We start from the raw sequence: 23,340 nt of genomic DNA, 5'->3' as shown, positions 1-23,340 counted from the left end.
AGCCGCGTCTGCAACCTACACCACAGCTCACAGCAACGCCAGATCATTAACCCACTGAGCAAGGGCAGGGACCGAACCCGCAACCTCATGGTTCCTAGTCGGATTCGTTAACCACTGCGCCACGACGGGAACTCCAGAAGTACCTTTCTAATTGAAGAATCAGAAAATATGTACCAGTATTTCCCTATTTTCTCGCCTCTGTAAAACTCACCTCTTAATAGTACTTGAACTTGAAGATGCAACTGGCCCCAGGCAGGGCAGTTGAGCACTGGCCCCCCTTTAAAATGCAGTTAGTCTTTGGAAGATGGGAAAATACTTCAGTGTGAATCTGCCAAGTTTCCCTGGCCCCAGCATCTTGGAAAATACCAAGATTTCAACGGTTTGTCCTGAAACTCAGGGTTTGTGGATGCTGCTTAGCCAAAGAGTTTGTTTTTAAGGATATCCATTCTAGAAATGGATTTTTACTCTTTAACTTTACTAAGTGATTGTTAAAAATGTCAATTTTCAGGTTGATCTTTCTTCAGGGAAGGGGGGGATATTTTTGTGTGTCTTATTTTCAGTGTCTTATTTTTTGTGTCATATTTTTACATCTTTGATTCTCTTTTCCATTTGATTGTGAGAAAGGTTTTGATACTGTTTGTAAAGCATTTCCCTTGAATTTCAAGGTTGATGTGATTTTCCTTCCAAATAATTATTGAGGAATGCTGTATTTTGGGTTTGTTTTCTGCTTCAATTTATTTTAAAGTTTTCTTGGCAAAATGTTCCTTGAGGTTTAAAAAAAAAAGGTGTTGTTTTCCAAAAGGAGTAAGGTTTTCAGTGTTTTGTGTTACTCAGCTATTTGAATGGGAAAGTTTGATTCTAATAAAAATTTCCTTTTCCTTTGGCAAATGTTGTTGTTTTTAAAGTCTTCCTAAAGGAAAAGGGAGCTTGGGTGGTTTTTTGTTTTTTTGATAGTTATCTGGAGCCCCCTTCCCTTCCTCTGTGTGCTCCTAACCCCACCATTGTTTTATTATGAGTCTTTGAACTAGATCTCTCTATAGCTGAGAATGGTGGTTGAAAATGGACCCAAACCAGATTATTTCTAGGTGGATATACAAGAAACTAGTTACTCTGGTGCCTGGGGTGGCTCTATGAGCAGCTGGGTGTCTGGAGAGACTTTCATTCCATAGTTGTGGACTGCTAGAACTTTGTTTTTCCCAGGTACCTGTAATAGTGAGTATACACAAAGCAAAATGATTGTTTTTTTGTTTGTTTCTGTCATGGGCTAGAGTTACGTGGTATATGAACTTTAAAGGAACCTGATTTTGAAATTTACCAACTGCAGATCCTATGAGTTTTGCGTCATTTAGGAAAATATTTAAAGACCCGGGTGGACCTATGACCTCAGCATACTACATGTCTGTTTTTTTTCCAACCCTTTCCATCCTTGCTTCAGTTGTAAATTGGCCTTGGTTTTGTGGTCCCAGTTGAAAGACTGGCCAACTGTACCCTTCCTTTCAACTGCACTTGCACAACTGCAGATTTTTCTTCTCCTTAGTTGGTTTTCTCTGTTCTTCCCCTTTGCAGCCCTAAGCCTCTTGTGAGTGTCACACGGTCAGCGCGAGAACTACTGGAGGACTTCTCATTGTTCCAGGAGAATCCAGGATCACCTCTCCCTCCTCCAGGGTCCAGGAGCAAGTGAGTGGTGCTCTGGGGAAGAGCCCACTGCTGGAAGGACTGCGGGAGGAGATGCCCTGGAGCCAGTGCTAAGGTAGCCGGTCACCTTTTACCCAGGAGCTCTCAGTGCTGTTGCCAGAGCTGGCAGTAGAGCCATTTCAACAAATCATCTCTTTTAATGCTCTGTGGCAGACATCAAATCCACACGGTAAATTCTTAGCCACATGTTGTTGGTTTGTAGGAATTCAGTATAAGAAAGTTAGGACTGAGCCCAGGGGTTCTTTATCTTGCATGACCTTGAAGGTAGGCTTTTTTTTTTGGTGGAGCTGCTAAGTTATCTTTTAACTGTGGCCAGGTTGTTCAAATACCACCAACATTTCCCTGCCAATAAATGCTTCTGCCATTCTTTTCACCTTATAGGAGCACTACTTTTTTTTTTCCCTTTTAAATAGCCTATGTTTTAGAGTAGCTTTAGGTTCACAGCAAAATTGAGCAGAAAGTACCGAGTTGTCATAGATGCCCCCATCCCCCACCAGACTCTCAGTCTCCCCCCAGTAGAGCAGTCCATTTATTACAATAGTAAAACCTACATTGACATATCGTTATCACCTAGAGCCCATAGTTTATATTAGGATTTGCTCTTGTACATTCTATGGGTTTGGACAAATATATAGTAGTATGGATCCACCGTTATAATATCCTATAGAAAAGTTTCATTACCCTAAAAATCCTCTGTACTCTGCCTGTTAATCCTTCCCCAATCCACTCCCCAGCAACTACCAATCTTTTTATTGTCTCCATACTTTGCCTTTCCCAGAACTACATTTTCGTCATCTGCTTCCTTGGAATACTTTGAAATCCATGTAAAGAAGTCTTGCTTTCAGGATGAAATCCTGTGAAGGTTGTGTTAAGCTTTGGGGAAAACACCAATAGCACCTTTAAAATAGAGTCTTTAAGATGTTCTAGGAGGGGAGGCCTGATGTACTAAATGTTGGTGGGTGCATCTCTGAGTTAAAAGTCGAGCTTGCCCAGATGTGATTTGAAACTTGTTCAAAGAGACAGAAGCAAGAGGTCTCTGCAGCCTCCATAGGCTCATGACTTTTGGGGGAAGGTCTCTAGTAGCTGTCAAATGCTTCCTTTCTCAAGGAAAGTCTAATTTATTATTTTCAAAAATTTTATTCTTTTATAGAAAAGTTTCTTTTTGATTAATTTCAAATGGTACAAAACAGTATAAAGATAAAATTTTCTCCCTTCTCTCTTTTACCCATTGCTAATAATTTGGAACATGCAGTTTTTCACATACAGACTTTTTGTAGGTACACAAAATGTACCTATTAATTTGTTTAAAAATTGATGGAACATGACTACACATTTGGTTTTGCAGCTTGCTCTTTCTTCCTGCTTGACATGTGGCAGACATTTTCCCTTTTAAGCAGAATCTCAGTGTAAGTAACAACTGCTTATTGTTCCTTACGTGGCTATAACATAACAACCAGTCCTCAGGAGGGGTTAGCCTATAATTTAAAGGGGGATGCGAAGGGGAGACCTTTCATATTAGGGTTAAAAAAAAAAGTCATGGCTGTTGATATTGGACTTTTAGTCATTAAGGATGTGAGTTTTTATTTTCCAAGGCAGATGATGCACAGCTTTGGGCTGCTGCCGAGGTGGTGGTTATGTCAAGTTTTCATCTTCTGGATGCCTGGAAGGAACTTCTTTGGCACTAGGCTGTGTTAATATATTAGCATAGTTGTTAGTTCTGGCTACTATCCTTGGAGCATTTTGAGATATTTTCATGCCCATTTAAGGTGGCATGAGGTTGAATGAGTTTTAAGAGGAAGTAATGAATAACAAGGATGGAATTAAGACACTGACTTTATTTTGCATATATATTTATTTGAGGACGGAGGAGGAGATGATGGCGTTAGTTAATTGCTAACTGTATGACTCTTAATTATGAAATAGGGTTAAAATGGTTCAGCTCAATAACTTCTTAATGTGGTTGATAGTGAGAATTACCAGATGAAGTTTTTAGATAATCTGGGGCTGGGAATGAATATTTGTCTTGCTGTTATTTTGTAAAATATATATTTTTAGGAAGGTGATAATATAATGAATGTTTATAAGACTTAAAAGGTACAAAAGACTGAAAAATAAATTTCCCTCCTCCCTGTCTCCCATGTGCCCAGTTACCTATGCTAGAGACAACCATTGTTAACCAATTTCTTATGTATTATTCTCTCAGAGATTTCAGGCAGATGTAATATGCCAGCACATAATCTAAAGATTATTACAGTTCTTTTTTTCCCCTAAAATGGTATTATATACTGTTTTGTACTTTTTTCATTGAAATAATATTTCTTGGAAGTTCTTCATATTAATACTGCATTTTCTTAATGCATGCCTAGCATTCCACTGTAGAGATGGGCTCTGATTTAATTACCAGTATTATATTAGTGGCCACATAGATCATTTCCAGTTTTATTATCATGAAGAAGGCTGTAAATATATTTTAAACCTGTTTGTGGAGTTCCCTGGTGGCTTAACAAGTTAAGGATCCAGCATTGTCACTGCTGTGGCTCAGGTTGCTGCTTTGGCTCAGATTCAGTCCCTGGTCTGAGAACTTTTCCATGTGGTGGGTGAGGTCCCCCCCTCCCCCCAAAAAATGTTTGTAAGCATATCTGTAGGATCCATTTCTACTAGTGGAATTGCTGGGTCAAGGATATGCACATTTTAATTTTGGTAAAGTTTTTTCTAAATTTCTCTGTTTATAGAGCTTGCAAAGTTTTAGATTCTACTGGCAATGGATGAGAACCCTGCTTCCTCATACCCTTGCCCATCACAGTATCATTGTCAAACTGGTAGGTTTTCCCCTTTGCCAAATCAATAGATGAAAAATGACAGTTTAATGTAGCTTTAATTTGCATTTTTTCTTATTTTGATTGACATTGAGCATATTTTCATAAGTTTAAAAGTCATTTATATTTCCTGTTCTTTTCCCTCCCTTGATGTCCTCTGTCTGTTTTCTGATGGGGTTATTGAGCTTTTCATTATCAGTTCATAGGAGCTCCTATGCATTAACAAAATTAGCACCCCCCCCACACTATTTCTCTTTGTGTGATATGTGATATTTATGTTTGGTCATTTGTATAAAAATAATTATTTTGCCGTGTAGATTATTTAAAATTCTGTTATGCTTAAATTTACCAATTTACTCAACAAATATTTACTGAAAGCCTCTTAGGTGTTAAGCACTTGTGCTAGGCAGTAGGTTATATAATAATGGAAATAAGATCCCAGTTCTTGCTCCATGGAGTTTACATTCTAGTAGAAGAGACAGTCAATAAAAGATGTTTAAATATTTATACAGATAAATACATAATCAAACTTTTTGTGACTTCAGGATTTTGTATCACAGGGAAAAGATCTTTTCCATTCTTAGAGTTAAAAGTGCCTATCATGGTTCCTTGTAGTGTCATATGGTTTTTTTTTAGACTTAAATCTTTGATCCATCTGGAATTTTAGTTATGAATCCAACTTAATTTTTTGCTAGATGCTCTATTAATTAGGGTAAGGCTGAGTTGCTATAACCAAGGAACTGAAATACACTATGGTTCAAAGAGCAAGGAAGTTGATTTTTTCCTCACTTAACAGTTCCAGTTTCCAGTGCAAAGCAGAACCACGCACATCCACTGGTCACTGGGATCCAGGTTCCTTCTGTTCTGTGGCTCTAGGAATTGTCACTGTTGTTATCTGCATGGTCATAGCTGGATTGCTACCACATTTGGGTTCCCTCCATGGGAAGGATGAAGAGAAAAGTCTAGGGCAGGCGATCACAGGTCACTCCTACTTCCACTGGTGAGAACTTAGTCATGTGGGCACCCCCAGCTGTGAGGGAGAGTGGGGAATACAGCCCGAGTTGATCAGCATGTGCCCAAGAAGATGCGAAGAAGGAATTTTAGTGGAAAATAAGCAGTCTTCATCACATTGGCTAGTCATTCCAATTTTACTGAATAGTCCCAAATTTCTCTTTCGATTTCTTCAGTATTATACATTCCCAAATAATTGTGGTCTATTTCTGGGCTATCTTTCATGTCGTTGATCTCTCTGCCTATGCATTTGGCAGGATCACACTTTCTTTTAAACTCTTGAAATTAATGTTTTTTCCTCTTTGGTGGGGTAGTTCTATTTAACCCAATTTTCACAATCATTTTAAGTGCCCTTTTACAGAACTTTAAAGTTTCATTTTATAGAATTTTCATATTTATTTGGATGTATGTAGATTTTAAAAAATATATGGGCTTTGAAGTACTCAAATCTAGTCACTACTCCTTCCCCATTGAGAAGAAAGCCTGTTTAAATGGTTATTGGGATTGTGTTAAATGTGTAGATACCTTTTGTGAGGGAGGGTTCACATCTTTATGACGTTGATTTTTCTTATTTGGTGATAATGTCGCACAGTATTTGGAAAACATTGATCTGGATTCTACAGTCTATCTCTGTCTTTGACCCGAAACTTATATAATTGAAGTAGGAGAGAGGAGGGATCAACTTATAAGATGTTGTGTTGCTTTTATTTTAATACTCGATTTTTGGTTATGACCATGCAGTGCTGTCTGTTTCTCTATAAAGAACTAGTAAACGTGGAACTTAAAACAATATTCCTATCTGAAGGTAAAAAATAGTTAATATCTCAGAAGATTATTACATAAACTTATCTGTGACACAAACCTGGGCAAATTTTTGCACATATGCATGATACACAATGCTGTTAGTTCCTCAGAGTGTGTGTGTGTTAGAGTGCATCTTTTTTTTGAACAGCACACATTCCTCTTTTGTCTTCTCCTTTTTATCTTTTTACTATGAAACAGATTTAGATAGCACACAAAGTATACATAGCCTAGTTAATATTTATAAGGTGAATTTTTTTGCGACCACCACACAGATCAAGAGACAGAATATTAGTGGCCTTCCCAGAATCCCTTGGCATGTCCCATGCCTGTCATGGTCCCCATGTCTCTCCAGAAAGTATCCACTTTCCTGACTTCTGTAGTCATTGCTTCATTGCCTTTCTGCATGGCTTTGTCACCTGCATGTGCTTATCTAGCCACTGTAGTTCAGCTTTCTACCTCTGACCTCAGGTTCCCCCTCTAGCCCTTTCCTTTCCTTACAGTTTTCCTGTTGAAGAACCCAGATGTTTGACCTCCAATTTCCCACTGGCTGGATTGCCCCCTCATGGTTCAATTCAATGTGTTCTTTTTCTTTTAATGGGGAATGGGCATCCAGAATACTCATAGCTGCTGGGTAAGGCATTGTTTCTAGGCCTTTTTACTGGATAGAGGACAAATACATATGAAATTCTCAGTGAGTTCTTACTGATGCTTCCAGTTCCTATTCATTTTGTAAGGTTCTTATCTACCCTTTTCTTTGCTTTTTTCATTTTTGGCTACCCTGCAACATATGGAATTCTTAGGCCAGGGATCAGATCCAAGCCACAGTTGTGATCCACGCTGCAGCTGTGGCAACACTGGGTCCCTGTCCCTAACCCACTGTACTGGGTGGGGATTGAACCTGTGTCCACTACTCCCAAGACACCAATGATCCCACCAATGACCCGATTGTATCACAGTGGGAACACCTTCCCTTTTCTGTGTTACATCTCTAACTCCTTTATTCCGCTCAGAGAAGTTAAGTTCTCTGGGATGATAAAATTTGAATCTGCCATAGTTGTGCCTTTGTGGTCTTTACATGACAGACACAGTGTTCTCAATACCACGACAATCCTAACAGTGCACCACTAGTGATGATAACTGAAAAGTGGTAAAAATAATTCTGTTTTGGTGTGCCATCCCCATTCTCCTCACAGTTTTCCGGGGGGAGGAGCAGGGGATGTTTATAGTTGTTGAAAGTTGAGCAAATTTTAAACACTGGTTAGCTTTTAGATGATATTTGGAGGAGAAGTACTTTTAATTTTGTTAGATGAGATGTTGGTTTTATAGTTATATTTAGAAAAAGTCCCTATCTGTTAGAGAATTTGTGGGTGAAATGACGTGACTTCTGGGATTCTCATTAAAATACCTCTGGAAGAAAATGGTCAGAATAGAGGAAATAAGAGTGCTTATTTTTGGAACTGGGTTGGTAGGATGTTGCTTATTTTTAAAACTGGGAGGTCAAAAATAGGCTTTATTATCCTTTTCTCTCTGTATAACTTGAAATGCCTATTATACAGTTTTTTTAAAGATAAATTTTATCAACAGTGAAAAGACAGGGATAAATGATAGAGAAAAAAGGTGGTAAGGAAGGAATAGTCAGGGAAAGGGAGAAATGAGTAAAGAACCTTAACCTGGTGGTTTGGTTCAGCTCCGTGGCCTTGAAGCTGGGTAACATCTTGAGTGAGAAGAAGGGACGGTTAAGATGCGAGGCCTCGAGGAAAACCAGCGTTTAAGAGATGCATAGCAGAGGAGGACCAAGGTCCAAACTATAAAGGTAAAGACAGTAGAGAGATGGAGCCTTTACATCCCAGGCAGGGAAGAGCCCAGTGGAAGACGAGAGTCCTGAGCCCTGCCACGCTGCACAGTGGACTGTGACACATCCCTCAGCATTCTCAGCATCAGCAAAATTGCCAGGGGGCCAGGGACTTCCTAGGCCTTATCGCAGGGCAATCAAATAAAAATCTTAGGGGCTGGGGAGGGTGAGGCTTTTGGAGTTTGAGTTTTGGAAAGCTCCCCTGTGAATCTGAAGGATAAGGTGGAGTGTATGCAGAAGTTAGAACCTTAGCCAGAGGCGTGCTAGCATTGAACTGGATGCAGGAGAGGGAGAGCGTGGAAGGAGCTTTGTGAGTGCTCTTTCTAGAAGGTTTCCTATGAGAGGATGAACAGTGTAGATGTGGGAGGACCTGGGGCTGAGGGAGTTGGTGGTTGCTGAAATGGTTGTTACTTAGAATAATGTGAGAGAGGTTTGTCTCTTAGTGTGGAGGCAGAATGGTTCCTCTTGTGGGTCAGGCCAAGCACGAGGTGAGCCCCCTAACCAGCACAGAGGTTATTCTTTGGCAAGAACTTGAGTTTTGTTGGCTCAGAGGAAGCTTGGAAGTCATCACCATGGATTAGGTGTTCTTTCTGTTTGTTAATATTTTGAATTATGCATTGAAAGAGGGAGGAGAGGTACTCAAGTCTTTGCAGAGGTACCCCTGCTTCTCAAGTCCTGACTGGGCCTTCGAGACCATCCCTGAGAAAGAAGGATGCAGTGGGGTTTTTATGGCCACTGACATTGGCCCTGTTTTCCTGCTCAGCACTCCTCCTGCTCCTCTGCACATTCTGGTCTCTCTTTTTTTGGTTTCCTTTTCTTCACATTCAGGTGAGTCTCAAATGTGTAGACCCTCCAAGAGGGGTTGCCTGGTACAGAGTGGTGTTTTTCAGTTATTTGCTTTGGGATCGACTGTTGGAGGGATTCCCACATATTCTGGACTTCCTAATGTTGGCCAAAGGTTGTAGGGAGAGGACAGAGGTGAATACCCCATACCCCTGTTTTTCTCTGTCTTGGGTCTTTGTTTCATTAGAGATTGGATTCACCACTTCTACTCTGTATGCTTTCTGCCTCTGTGTACTTGGGAGTATCCTGTTTCCTAGGTTTTGCTTCTTTCTTTCCATTTAGTAGAGTGCATTTACTTTTACTTTTAACTTGCCATTAATAACTAATTTAGGTCGTTTAAGTGTTTGGTGTTGGGTGGGTTTTTTTTTTTGGTTGCACCCGGGTCTCTTTCTACCTGGTGTCAGAGCCTCTCCCTGCCTCATCCCCCCTCCTTGTTTTCTGTTGTGGTTACTTCTATGCTAACTCGTTCAGCTTGTACACTGACCCTGCGTACACGGCTCATTTTCTTTCTCATGATCGTATTTATACTTTTGATGGATATATTTAAATGAACAGCTGTGCATTTGTTGAGTCATACCACAATTATCTGATTCTGCTTTAGCTGCGCGACTGGCAAAAGCATATTTCAAGCTAAGTTGTGAGAGAATTCCATTAATCACATTCTAGCTGGGGGAGGGGAAAGGAGAAAGACTGCTAAGAAAAGTCTTTTTAAAGATTAATGTTAATTAGTTGTTCCATCATTTTAGAATAGATGGGTTTGGTTGCTATTTAAGGTATCACCTGAAGAAACTTTATAAAGATGTAAATAATTGCAAAGCTTTAGTGGTATCAGCTTTGTAGGCTAAATTCCCTGGAATTGTTGATGTGGGGATAAAGTTAGTAGCTGGTCTATTTAAATAGATAAGGTTTTTGTTTGTTTGCTTGTTTGTTTGTTCTTTAAGAGTTTTTTTTCTGTAAAGACTGGTGTTCTTGAGTCAGCATTCCCTGAATTCTTTGGCTAAGTATTTTGTTTTAAGCCCCTGAACAGATAACATGATACAGAAGATGTTACAACTTTCTTTTTCTTCAAATGTATTAATTGCTAATTGTAACCACTGATTGAGTCTTTGGCTTCCATCAGCCAGATCTATTTTTCTCCTGACACTTCCTCAGGGTTCTTTCTGAAGGTTATTAATAGGCATGGAAGCATGGCTTTCCAAATAGCCTCAATAACTGTTAGAAGACTGCAGGGGGCGGGGTGGGGGGGTTTGTGGATAACATGTCAATTTCTGACTTGTAGGCGATATATTTTCAAGCTACAGAAGCTGTCTCAGAGGTCACTGGGGATGGCTCTGGGCAGATCAGCTGGTGTCTGCAACTAGAGATTCAAGCAGTGCTGTCCAAATGGGATAGTGTCCACCAGGGAGTTGTCTGGTATACCCAGAGTCTGCCAGCCGTCTTTTTGTTTGGCTGCTTATCTTGGATGACACCCTTGAAAACTGAAATCCAACTTACAAATGATATCTCTGAATTTATCTCAAATACCTGGTTGCAGCTGTATTATTACCTTGGGGATGAGGAGCAGCCACCTCCTCTTGCCAGGCTGTATAAAATGCCTTAAACTTCACCTTCCTCTCCCCAGCAAGACCCAAGTGTAGCACAAAGATGTTACAATTAATGTGTTTTAATTTATATTGAGTTCCTAGTATGTGCCAGGCACAGGGATGTAGCTGTGAGCCAGACAAACGTTTGACTCTCATGCTGAGACTCTCATCTCACACAATTTTGGTGTGTGGAATCAGGAGGGATGGGAAAGGAGAGACATGGTAAGCGCCAGTAGACTAATACATAAATGCAAACTTCACACAGCAGTAAGGGCTGTGAAGAAGATGGCAGAGCAGTGTAAAGCAGGGGTGAAGGTGAGGCGGTCTGAGGCAGGAATGGGCTTGAGTGTGGGTGGAGTGTGGATGAGAAGGGCTCTGATGAGGCTGGAGTATGATGCGTAGTTTTTCTCACCTCCACAGAAACATGCTTCAGTGTCTCCTATTAAAAAAAAAAAAAAAAAAAGAAAAAGAAAATGGAGTTGCCTTTGTGGCTCAGTGGTTAACGAATCTGACTCGGAACCATGAGGTTGCCGGTTCGATCCCTGGCCTTGCTCAGTGGGTTAAGGATCCGGCGTTGCCGTGAGCTGTGGTGTAGGTCGCAGACGCAGCTCAGATTCCGCATTGTGGCTGTGGTGTAGGCCGGTGACTACAGCTCCGATTAGACCCCTAGCCTGGGAACCTCCATATGCTGTGGCAGCAGCCCTAGAAAAGGCAAAAAGACCAAAAAAAAAAAAAAGGAGAGAGAGAGAGAGGGAGGGAGTTCCCTGCTGTGTGGCTCAGCGGGTTACAAACCTGACTTGTGTCAGGAAAAATGTGGGTTTGATCCCTGGCCTCGCTCAGTGGGTTAAGGATCTGGTGTTGCCGTAAGCTGCAGCATAGGTCCCAGCCATAGCTCAGATCCCAATGTTGCAGAGGCTGGCAGCTGCAACTCTCTTTCATATCCCATGGGTGTAGCCCTAAAAAGCAAAAAAAAAAAAAAAAAAAAAGAGAGATCGAGAAATACATATCTTTCTGGTGCTAACATCTTTTTTATTTCTCTGCCCCTCACTTTTCCCATTATTATAGGTTAATAATACTAGCCTTGGCATTGAACAGCTGTGTCAGATGGCAGTGCCTGAGACACCGTTTGTCTGGTAACAAGAGGACTTAAAAGGTCTGCACTCTTAGGCTGAGGGGAAAGTGCAGACAGCCTTGGCAATGAGACATAGGGCAGAGAGGACCCAACCTGGAGGACTTCGGGAGGAAGTAAGGTTTTGGATGGACTTCACAGTTGCTCATCTGAGAGTTGCATTGGTGGGTGTGTGGGTGGGGGGAATAACAGGGTCTTTCCTGGCAGGAGGTTAAAATAAACAAAAATTGTCCAAGTTTGTAAACTGGAGGGAGAGGAGCCCTGAGCTACCTAAGAGCAAACCAGCTGGGAGATGATGGGCCCTATCAGTTGAAACAAAGCAGGACAGCCATGGCTATTTGATACAGAGGGAATGAAGTGGAAAATGAGGAAGAGTTTCCATGTAGTCAAGCGTGTCAAAATAAAACCTAGTCTTGGGATACTGGTAAGGTTTCTGGTGGGTGATCAAAACATGGGTATCTTAGGAGCTCTACTTAGTGATTATAAGTATATCCGGTAGGGGTTTAGCAAAGTCAGTTTTGACCTGTGTACAGTTAAAATAAACCTACTGGGGATTCTTTGGTTCTTACATGGTAGCTTAACTTAAACCTTTTACTTATTTTCATTCAATTAAGCCTCATTTCCCTCACCCCCCCGTTTTTTTCCTTAACAGATTATATTATTTTTTCCCCATCCTTTCCAAACTATGTCTTGGGTCCATCTGTCACAGCTGGAATGTTTGTAGTGTAACTCTTTTAGTCAAAACCCTTTCTTTCCTGAAATAATCTGTAATTATTTCCTCTAACTACAGGATGAACTGATCCAGGGGCTGGGTTTCAGTTCTATAGGACTTGTCCAAGAAGCTATTTGTATTCATCTATCTCGAAAGATCAAATTACATGCTAATATTCTGAAAGTAACCACCCCCCCACCAAACCCTCCCACAGCAGTGTAGTCTATATAAAACCAAGCCCTGGCAACTTGCACGTTGCCAGTTCAGACAGAGTGTGGTGTTAAAAATATTTCACAGGTCATTTGTGAACTGGAGAAAAGACCCTGACTTAACTTATATGGTATGATGGCTTTGGTTTTAGCCTTTCTTTGCAGCTATAACTGACAGCCCATGTCTCTCTTCACCCTTTCTGAAGGCCCAGGTAGTTGGGAGCAAGCTGCCCTTGGGTTCTCTCTCTGTTTGTTGAACATTAGAAGAGACATAACTGTTGTCACATAAAGGCTGATTTTTGTCCCACTTGGAGAGGTGATGGTTGTAAGTATACTTTCCCTCAAAGTTTTATGTATGGAGGCTGGCTTACTAACTTTTCCCCCAGATGTGCCTGACTTACACTAATTCCTGTTTTTATTTTGAGATGTGAGTCACAGGAGAATTGAGGAATGGGGCTGGGAGGTAGGAGGTGGAAACCACTTGTGTGCTAGCAGTGTGGCTTGTTTTTCCTCTCATACCACAATCTTTTTTTTTTTTTTTTTTTTCTCCACAGGTGAGGGAGATCATCTGAGGTTACAGAGTATATGAAATAAATTTTGAGGTTAAAAAATGGAAATAGGGCATGATTGAAAAGTGGCTCAAATACCCCTGAGGACTGACTGACTGTCTTTCTCTTTCTTTCTTTCTTTCCTTTTTAGGGCTGCACGTGTGGCAACGGCAGGTTTTTTTGTTTTTTGTTTAATAAGAGGAAAATCAAAATGCTTCAAGTGCAGAAAGTATTAAAGCTTAGGTAAAATGTTAAGGATGACAAAAGCAGATTGCTGAACTGTGACTGGCTGGTTTAATGAAGGTTGTGAGTGGTGGTAGATTAGGAACTGAATTCTGGTCAGATGGCTTCGGGTTTGTCTTTGGGCCCTTGAGCAAGTTACTTCTACCTACCTATTTTCTTATCTGTAAAATGGGATTGATATGTCTTTATTTTAGAGTATATTGGGGAGAGAGTGAACAAGATGATACATATGATCCGTAAGCACAGTGTCTCACTGGTTGGGAAGTGCCACTACTGCTGCTCTAATAATGATGGAATGTGAGCAGTGAACCAGGGAAAGCAGAATCACTCTAATGCTTTTTTTGCTTTGCCTCTACCTTTTATATGAAAGAGAAGGTTTTTTTGTTTTTTTTGTTTTTTTGTTTTTTCCTTATGAAAGGTGTAGCATAGGCCACATAAGAAGGAAAAGAACTGTCATGGAACTGTTGTGACAACCCTTACCAGTGGTGAGTGAGCGACAGCATGTGGGTGGTCGAAAAGTCATTCAAAATAGTGATGGGTGAACGTACAACCTGTCTTTTAAAATTCTTTCTGACTTGGAGATTGTTAGATGTTGAATGGAGAAGAATTATAAGAAAGCCCATGTTGAATGAGTAGGTGCTCAGTAAATTATATGTTGAACAAATGGACAAACCAAAGCCTAGGCCACAGGTCAATCAGATGAACACTTTGTTGAATTTTCCTATGGGAAACACTCTGAAGGTTCATCCTATAGCTCTCCCTTCATCTGCAGCATATAGATAACAAGTTGTATGCTGTTTGTAAATCTAGGTTTTCAAAGTATCTTTTATTCTTTATTTTTTTTTATTAGACTACAGTTGATTTACAGTGTGTGTCCATTTCTGCTGTATACCGTAGTGACCCAGTCGTACATATATATACATTCTTTTTCTCATACCATCTTCCTTCATGATCTACCCCAAGGGATTGGACATAATCCTCTGTGCTGTACAGTTGGACCTCCTTGCTTATCCATTCCAAATGCAGCAGTTTGCATCTACCAACCCCAAACTCCCTGCATTCCATTCCCACCCTCCCTCTCCCCTGGCAACCAAAAGTCTGCTCTCCGGGTCCATGATCTGTTCTATAGACAGGATCATTTGTGCCATAGAGAAATACCTTTTATTCTTATAGTAAGATTATCAACTAGATGCTTAATGTGATTCTAAGGGTTGTATATAGAAGTATATTATACTCTTGATGATTCTGCGACTGACATCAAAATGCTTTGTGATTTTGGGGGGAATGTATTGCAGTGTGTCTGTGGTTTTATCCAGCTGTAAAATTGTGATGAGCAAAAGAAGTGCCAAACTTGGTTTCAAGCCCACACATGTTAAAAATTGAGCTAAACACCAGTTCCTTAACTGGATATCAGTCTGATCTATAAATGGAGTTTGAAAACTACCATGGGATTTGGAAAGTGGCTCTGTTTTGCCCTGGTTTTGCCTGTTTTTAGTAGAATATCCTGGGATGTTTTATCGCCCAAGAGAGTAGTCCTGAGACATTGTATGAGATGGTAATGATTTAAAGGGGGCACCATAGTTAAGACAGGAGGTCCTTAATTGTTTTTGTTTTTGTTTTTTGTTTTTTTGCAAGTCCTAGGTGTCTTGGCCTTTGTTTGGATTCTGTGGCTCATTCATTTTTATTTTTATTTTTATTTTTTTTCCTAGGGCCACATCTGCCATATATGGAAATTCCTAGGCTAGGAGTTAACTTGGAGCTACAGCTACTGGCCTATGCCACAGCCATATTAATACAGGATCCAAGCCACATCTGTGACCTCCATATCAGCTCACAGCAACACCAGATCCCTGACCTGCTGAGTGAGGTCAGAGATCAAACCCTCATCCTCATAGGTACTAGTCAGGTTCGTTTCTGCTGAGACACAGTAGGGATTCCTTAACTGTTTTCTGAATAGCTCTTCACCTTGTGTCTGAAATATCAAGATCAGCTACCAGGGATAAGGGATAGAGGGCCCTATCCAAGAACAAAAATAAAGACGTTGGTATACATTGGAGGCAAAAATTCATACTCTGGATGAATTTCAGATAATATTCTGTAATCCCCAGTAGCTTATGAGTATTTTTGCTTAGGGATTTTGGCCTTAGACCATTGGAAAAGGATTTGGTTGGACCTAAAGGAGATAGACACTGGTGTACCTTCTTATCATAGTTCTATGTCTCATTTAAAAAGTATTTAGCTGTGGGCATAAAATATTATTCCTATGTGAAATAGATATCTATTGCCTTTTCCCTTGTCCAGTAGACTTCTTGTCGACTTCTGTGATGTTAGAGAGTTTATAAAGAGATTTCTCAACCTGTGGAACAGTAATATTTTTGTCAGGTATTGAACAAATGATTAGCCTAAAATATCTGGTACCGTCTGGTTAATCTGGTATGGTAGAAGGATTGAGCATTTAATAGTAAGACAGTGATTTTCAAAGCATGATCCAGGATCATCTGGAGTTTCTAAGACTTTCTCATGGGTTCCACAGGTTCTTCTTCCTTCAGTGACATAGGTTTTCATATTGTGAAGCTGTAGTCTCTGTATACTTCAGCAAATATGACATAACAGATTGAATGCAGAGTCATAAATGAGAATTCAGTTGCTTTCTACTAAGCCAAATATAGAGATTTGCAAAAATGCAAAATAATGCTGCTTTCCTCACTACATTTTTGGGGGGCTCTATAGTTATTTTTTTAATTTATAAAAAATAGGGTAATACATTTCTTGTTACTTTAACACAAATATAGTATTTATAAAATTCTCCATTTTAATTTCTAATGAGTAAATGTTGATAGAAATAGTCCACATAGACAAGCTCCTTAGAGTCCTTAATAATTTTTAGAGTATGAAAAGATTTTGAGGCCAAAAAGTTTGAAAGCCAGGAGAGTAAAACATCCCTGAACTCTTGAATTATTGCCACTCTCTTTTCCCACCGCCCATTCCTCTTTTTTGCCAACCCACATCTGAAACTCCTTAGCCAAAAATACTTGAGAGCAATGGAGTTGAAAAAACAATGTTTTCCTTTTAGTATATTCTAAAATTAGAAATAGGTCCTTGAGACTTCAAGTTGGGACTTTAGCATATAAAATGAGTTTTATAATTAAAATATGATCAAGACATTTATTCCAGAATATTCTCCTTTCTACAATTCTTTTCCTTTTGAAAGAATTGCTTTTAATAGTTGAATTAACTGGTCAGCAGAGATACTCCAGGCACTGAACAAAATGGCAACCATTAAAGTGATTTTTGGCAGATTTTGAGCTATTTATAAACAGCAGATTCGTTTGGAAGCCAGAATTTATAATTTTTTTTCCTATTTTCCATTTATGAGCCTAAATTATCATTTTAATTTTGCTTGTACAATAATAATCTGTAAAAAGGTATTTGGGGGCATGGGCTTTTATTGACTTTGTGACAGAAAAAAAATACTAACGGCAATTGTCTTTTAGAGTTATTTTTTAAATTGTAAAAGGATTCTTTTTCTTCTTCTTTTTTTGTTATTTTAGGGCTGCTGCACCAATGGCACATGGAAGTTCCCAAGCTAGGGGTCAAATTGGAGCTTCAGCCACCAGCCTATATCACAGTTCAGGACAATGCCAGATCCTTTAACCCAGTGGGTGAGGCCAGGGATCAAACCTGTATCCTCATGAATACTGGTTGGATTCTTAATCTGCTGAGCCACAACTGGAATCCCAGTGAAAGGATTCTTGATTTTGAAGCTTGACGCTTATTAACTGCTGACTTTTATTATTACCTGAACTAAATTCTAGAGGGTAAAGCTACAGAGATGATAAATGTCTTAATCCTGCTGTTCCTTTGCAGGTGTGTACGTGTTTGGGTGTTGAGGTTAGGGGGGAATTGTTAATTCTTTGGAATTTAAAGTTAAATGGAGCTGATTAGTTCAGGGAGAATTTGTATTCAGCAAATATTACATGTGCCCCTTACTCTGGTAGTGTTGAAAAAAATAGACTGTAGATTTTGTTACCATGAAGTTTACAGTCTAGTGAGAGAGACAGATGTTCAAAAGCACACACAACTATGCATATATAATTTTTAATTATGATAAGTGCTATGAAGGAAAATTAACAAAGTGGTATATGAGAGTGTATCGAGGGTATATGGGGGTTTAAGGAAGCTTCTAGAAAGAAGTGACACTTAAGTTGAGACTTGAAGGATGAGTAGGTATTTGCCAGGTTGGGTCCTGAAAGAGGGTCCAGTCATGGGGAGCATCATCTATACAGTGGTCCAGAGATAGGCAGGAAGCTGGATGGTTGGAGACCTGGGAGAATGGGGTGGAGAGGGGCCTTGATGACAGTGAACGTGGAGAGGTGAGAGGGGGCTTATTACTAGGGCTTACCATGTTTTACTGAGGTTCTGATAGAGCAACCTCTCCAGGCTTCTTAGGTATTCTCTCCTTATAACTCTTCTCTTTGGGCTCTCTGTGTCCTAGCCTGGTAATTTAGTCACATGTAAAATAGGTCTTTTAAGTCCTCAGAATACATTATGCTTCTCTTGGCCGCAGGGGCTATATAGAAGCTGAGAAGCTGTGCCTTTTTCCTTACATGCCCTCCTGTCTCCAGTACAGAGTGCTACCCACCCCAATACACACACACACACACACACACACACACGCACGCACGCACGCACGCACGCATGCACGCACACACAGGCAGGCTCGTGCACTCATCCTTTTGAATGAATAGTACCTCCTATTTATTTTCCTAGTTCCTGTTTAGATATAATCTCCCCAGGGAAGCCTTTCCACCTGCCAGAAAATCTCAGATTGTTTTGCTAGCAGTCTTATTTAACCATATTTCTTCTTAACACTTAATTCAGGTTTTAATTGTACGCTCTTTCAGATGATGATTATAACCTTAGGTAGATCGTGTAAGCTCCCTGATAGTAAGGACCATGTTTGTATATCTTTATCATTTTAAGTTACTAATTTCGAGTATGTAGCAGGCTCTCAATAGTTGTGGAAGGAAGGGATGGAGGGAGGAGAGGAAGAAAATATGGGAATTCAAAGATAAGACTGAGATAGTTCAGTAGTTTTCAAAGGCATTTAATGGTTAAAAGGTTTCTTGAGCATGCACCCTCAGTATGTATGTTGCTTATAAGTATTATATGAAGTAAAACTATGTCTTATAAAACATACATAAAATAAGGATTTTTAAAGATATAAGTTGAAATATTTAAGGTATGGCTAATGGTAATGACATTGTATTAGTAACAGAAATCTCAAGTCACTTGGGATAATCTTTACTGCGTATGATACTGGATGCAGATCAGTTTCTCATGTATTTTTTAATTTTGAATTTGGGGAGCCTGCTTCAAGTCAGATTGAACTGAATGTTAATTGCTTTCCTCTAGTAAAGTGATTAACAAAGAGCCACTAGGAAGAGAGATAACAGCTCCACCATTTTCTTATTCTTCTCTGGTATGTTCATTAATAACATATTCAATCTGTAGTTTCTTTAAAGGTTTTAGAACACTTGCAGTTTGGGGAGGGATCATTTCATTATACTAGCCATCACAGCCTGTAATTCCACTTAAATAAACCCGCAAAAGTATAGCACGTAGCTATCTTCTATAAGCAAACCGTGTTCACACTTTCACATTATGTAACTCCCATTTTTCCTGTAAGATACCTCTTGGACCAGACTGTCATACGAACTGGGACAGAGACCACATAAAGGCTCAAGTTATTTATCACTCTATTAGAATAAATTTTTTATTTTAATTTTTTGTCTTTTGTCTTTTTAGGGCCGCACTCACTGCATGTGGAGGTTCCCGGGCCTGGGGTCTAATCAGAGCTGCAGCTGCCAGCCTACTCCATAGCCACAGCAACGCCAGATCCGAGCCGTGTCTGTGACCTGCACCACAACTCATGGCAATGCCGGATCCTTAACCCACTGAGCGAGGCCAGGGATCAAACCCGCAACCTCATGGTTCCTAGTTGGATTTGTTTCCACTGTGCCATGATAGGAACTCCTAGATTAAATCATTTCTATAAGATGAAAATTTTAGTATTTTCATCCCATAATTTAATGAATTTTCTCATGTGACTCTTGGATGTATGTACTCCTTTTGGAGGCAAGTGGACTAGGGCTGGAGATTGACGTAGCAAACGATTGGTTCCTAATGGTGTTAGACCGGTGCTGGAGGCAGAGTGTGAAATCACTGTTTTATTTATTTATTTATTATGGTTGATTTCCAATGTTCTGTTAATTTCTGCTGTACAACAAAGTGACCCAGTTATACGTGTATATATACACAATGGTTTTTTCACATTATCCTCCATCCTGTTCCATCATAAGTGATCAGATACAGTTCCTTGGGCTATACAGCAGAATCTCATTGCTTATCCATTCCGAATGCAGTAGTTTGCATCTACTAGCCCCAAACACTCAGTCCCTCCCCCACCTTCCCCCTCTCTCTTGGCAACCCCAGGTCTATTCTCCATGTCCATGAGTTTGTTTCTTTTCTGTAGATAGATTCATTTGTTCTGTGTATTAGATTACAGATATAGGTGATATCATATGATATCTGTCTTTTTCTGACTTAACCTAGTATGAGAATCTCAAATTTCATCCATGTTGTTGCAAATGGCATTATTTTGTTCTTTTCTATGGCTGAGTAGTATTCCATTGTGTATATGTATACCACATCTTCTTAATCCATTCATCTTTCAATGGACATTTAGGTTGTTTCCATGTCCTGGCTATTTTGAATGGTGCTGCAGTGAACCTAGGGGTGCTTGTATCTTTTTCAATGAAAGTTTTGTCTGGATATATGCCCAGGAGTGGGATTACTGGATCATATGTTAGTTCCATGTTTAGTTTTCTGAGGTACCTCTATACTGTTTTCCATAGTGGCTGTATCAATTTACATTCCCACCGACAGTGTAGGAGGGTTCCTTTTTCTCCACACCCTCTCCAGCATTTGTTATTTGTAGACTTACTCATGATGGCCATTCTGACTGGTGTGAGGTGGTACCTCAAAGTAGTTTTGATTTTGAAATCACTCTTGATGGAGATGTTGTACCAGGCATTTGCCTTTTAAGCTAGATCATGAATGACAGAAGGAGGAACTGGGTAGGAGTGAAATAGAGGGGGAGGCTCAGGGCATTTGAGGTGGAAGGAATGACATTGTATTCCTCTTCAAAGGCTCAGAGAAGAGATGGTGATGTTGGAGTTAGTGTCTGGTGATGAGGGCCCCAGGATCTAGTGAGGAGTTTGTATATCACAAAAAAGAGCCTGCTATAGAAAAGGTCTATGTGAACATGGAAGTAATCATTGTAATAATAAAACAGCAAAAGGGGATTACTCTAGTTCTACGTGCTTTTACAAATATAAAAGGCATGTTCATTAAATTTTCCTTTACCCTCTTCCCTCACCTTGCTATTAGAAAAGGGATAATCTGAAATTGTGGACAAATTGAATTGAGGGGTAGTAAGATAAAATAGTGGTGTGGGGAATGAACTGTCAGACTACTAACCAAAAAATTTGATTTTAAGAAGATGAGTCAGAAGGTGTCCCATCCAAACAGCTGAGGTAGCAGCGGGTTTTTTTTTTTTTTTTTTTTTGTCTTTTTGCCATTTCTTGGGCTGCTCTCCACGGCATATGGAGGTTCCCAGGCTAGGGGTCCAATCGGAGCTGTAGCTGCCAGCCTACGCCAGAGCCACAGCAATGTGGGATCCGAGCCGCATCTGCGACCTGCATCACAGCTCACGGCAACGCCGGGTCCTTAACCCACTGAGCAAGGCCAGGGATCGAACCCGCAACCTCATGGTTCCTAGTCAGATTCGTTAACCACTGCGCCATGATGGGAACTCCATTATTTTATTTTATTTTATTTTATTTTATTTTATTTGGCCTTTTTGCCATTTCTTGGGCTGCTCCCATGGCATATGGAGGTTCCCAGGCTAGGGGTCGAATCCGAGCTGTAGTCGCCAGCCTACGTCAGAGCCACAGCAAAGATAGCACATTCACCTATTCATTAAAGAACTTTACCCATTTTCTCTTTATTTCACCATCCGGAAAATTGCAGCTAGTTAAAGAAAGGTTTAATTTTTTAAAAAATTACTTCTTGTAATAAAGAATTAGTATAACCAAACTCACTTCATATTTCCAAAATTTTGTAGGAATTAATCAAATGGAAAAGTTTTTTGTTGTAGTCCTTTGACTCAGAAAATTGAACTTCCGCCCATGTAGTTTTTAGGGCAGTGTCAACTTGAAATTTATATCAGTTATCTTATTTTCTCTCCATTATTGTTTCACATGTTAAATTTTTATATCACTTCTTCCTGTCTTGATTGTGACTATGCTTTGTTAAATTTGAGGTTAATGTAAGAATGCATTGCTTTGCCATAAATGAGGGGTAAGTTACAGTTTTGTGTTTTGTTTTGCTTTTTGCTCTTTGAAAGGCTTGTATGATGATGTATGTTTCTCACCTCTAATCCTTTTAAAGGAAAAGTAGGCTCAAACATAATAATTTGGCTTGGATTTTTTACTTATTCTGTAATATCACATTAGAATAGTCCCAGGGTTTTTAATTTGGTGTCAATTTTGCATTCTCTAGGATAAGATAAAATTCAAACCTAAAGTCTTCTAGGAATGCCTGGCCTCATAGGTGAAAATTTTCATGTCCCTTTTGAGTTCTTTGTAAGAGGGTAGACTCAGAGAAAGTTGCCTGAGAGTGGCCAGCAGTAGGAGGTAAATCTGATTAACTCTTTAAGATGATTTATTTAGATCTGTGTAAGGGGATATATGTTTAAATGCACTAAGAAATAAGGCAACATATGTGAGGGGGATTTGTAAGGAAGGCCTTGAATGGCAGTTTGGAGATGGTACGCTTAATTTAGTTTGTCATCCTACAGTTAAATATTTTGCTTTACTGATGTCTCTTTTTCCCCTCCACAGTTGTACAATGGTAGATGGAGTGATGATTCTTCCTGTGCTAATGATGATTGCTTTCCCTTCCCCTAGTATGGAAGGTAAGTGGCTCACAACTGTTCGGGCTAGGACAAGGTACTGTATATTGTTCATTTTACTGTCAACTAGTTTGTTCATAATCCTGTCAGACTTAGCAATCCTTCCCTTCCCTCATTTTTATGACTTATTTTTTTAAAGTTGATTTTTAGGTTCACAGCAAAATTGAAAGGAAGGTATAGAGATTTCTCATAATGGGGGAGGCTGTAAACTTACTGTTGACTTTTCTTAGCTCTTTATATATTTTGGATAACCGTCCTTTATCAGATGTGTCTTTTGCATGTATTTTCTCCCAGTCTGTGGTTTGGCTTCTCATTCTTTTGACATTGTCTTTTACAGAGCAGAGGTTTAATGGGGTCCAGCTTATTAATTATTTCTTTCATGGATCTGCCTCTAGAAAGTTACAGCCATGTTCAGTGAGGTCATCTAGGTTTTCTCCTGTGTTATCTAATAGTTGTTTTATAGTGCTGTGTTTTATATCAAGGTCTGTGATCCATTAATTGAATTATGAAGGGTGGAAGGTCTGTGTCTAGATTTCATTTTTTTTGCATGTGAATATTTCCACCTTCACCCCCTCTTTTTTCTTTTTAGGGCTGCACCTGCACATGTGGAAGTTCCCAGTCTAAAAGTCAAATCGGAGCTGCAGCTGCTATCCTATACCACAGCCATAGCAACGTGGGACAGTCAGAACCTGAAGGGACACAGGGTGACTCTTAGTTGTGTGGGATCATAGGCACTTAGGGCCTTTGGCATCCCTGGCTCTTAGTCTCACTATCCTCCCTTCTCCCCATGTGCAAAAAGCTGCTTAGGGATGATACTGCCCCATCGAGTCCACAAAAGAGATACGAGAAAAAGAAAAT

The 23,340-nt window shown here is 39.8% G+C and overlaps 2 protein-coding genes across 7 annotated transcripts in view; both read left to right on the top strand.

Annotated features, from left to right (window-relative positions):
* Positions 1-1,696, top strand: part of LOC125121958 (formin-like protein 14) — a 77,899-nt gene extending 76,203 nt beyond the window's left edge. Inside the window, exon 3 of the mRNA XM_047770244.1 lies at positions 1,567-1,696. Coding sequence (XP_047626200.1) covers positions 1,567-1,583 — 17 coding nt within the window. The 3' untranslated portion in view covers positions 1,584-1,696. The remainder of the gene's footprint in view (positions 1-1,566) is intronic.
* Positions 1,583-23,340, top strand: part of ACVR1 (activin A receptor type 1) — an 83,097-nt gene continuing 61,339 nt past the window's right edge. The window contains exons 1-3 of one of the 6 annotated variants that reach the window (XM_047772664.1): positions 1,583-1,750; positions 4,428-4,514; positions 22,412-22,485. In XM_047772664.1, coding sequence (XP_047628620.1) covers positions 22,419-22,485 — 67 coding nt within the window. In that variant the 5' untranslated portion in view covers positions 1,583-1,750; positions 4,428-4,514; positions 22,412-22,418. Of the gene's footprint in view, positions 1,865-3,040; positions 3,102-4,427; positions 4,515-12,829; positions 12,980-22,411; positions 22,486-23,340 lie in introns of those variants that run through there. The other 5 variants (XM_047772661.1, XM_047772660.1, XM_047772662.1 and 2 more) reach the window with 5 other exon arrangements.

The sequence above is a fragment of the Phacochoerus africanus genome, chromosome 3 (assembly GCF_016906955.1).
Source record: "Phacochoerus africanus isolate WHEZ1 chromosome 3, ROS_Pafr_v1, whole genome shotgun sequence".
Classification (NCBI taxonomy): domain Eukaryota; kingdom Metazoa; phylum Chordata; class Mammalia; order Artiodactyla; family Suidae; genus Phacochoerus; species Phacochoerus africanus.
This window is presented reverse-complemented; position numbering and strand designations above follow the sequence as displayed.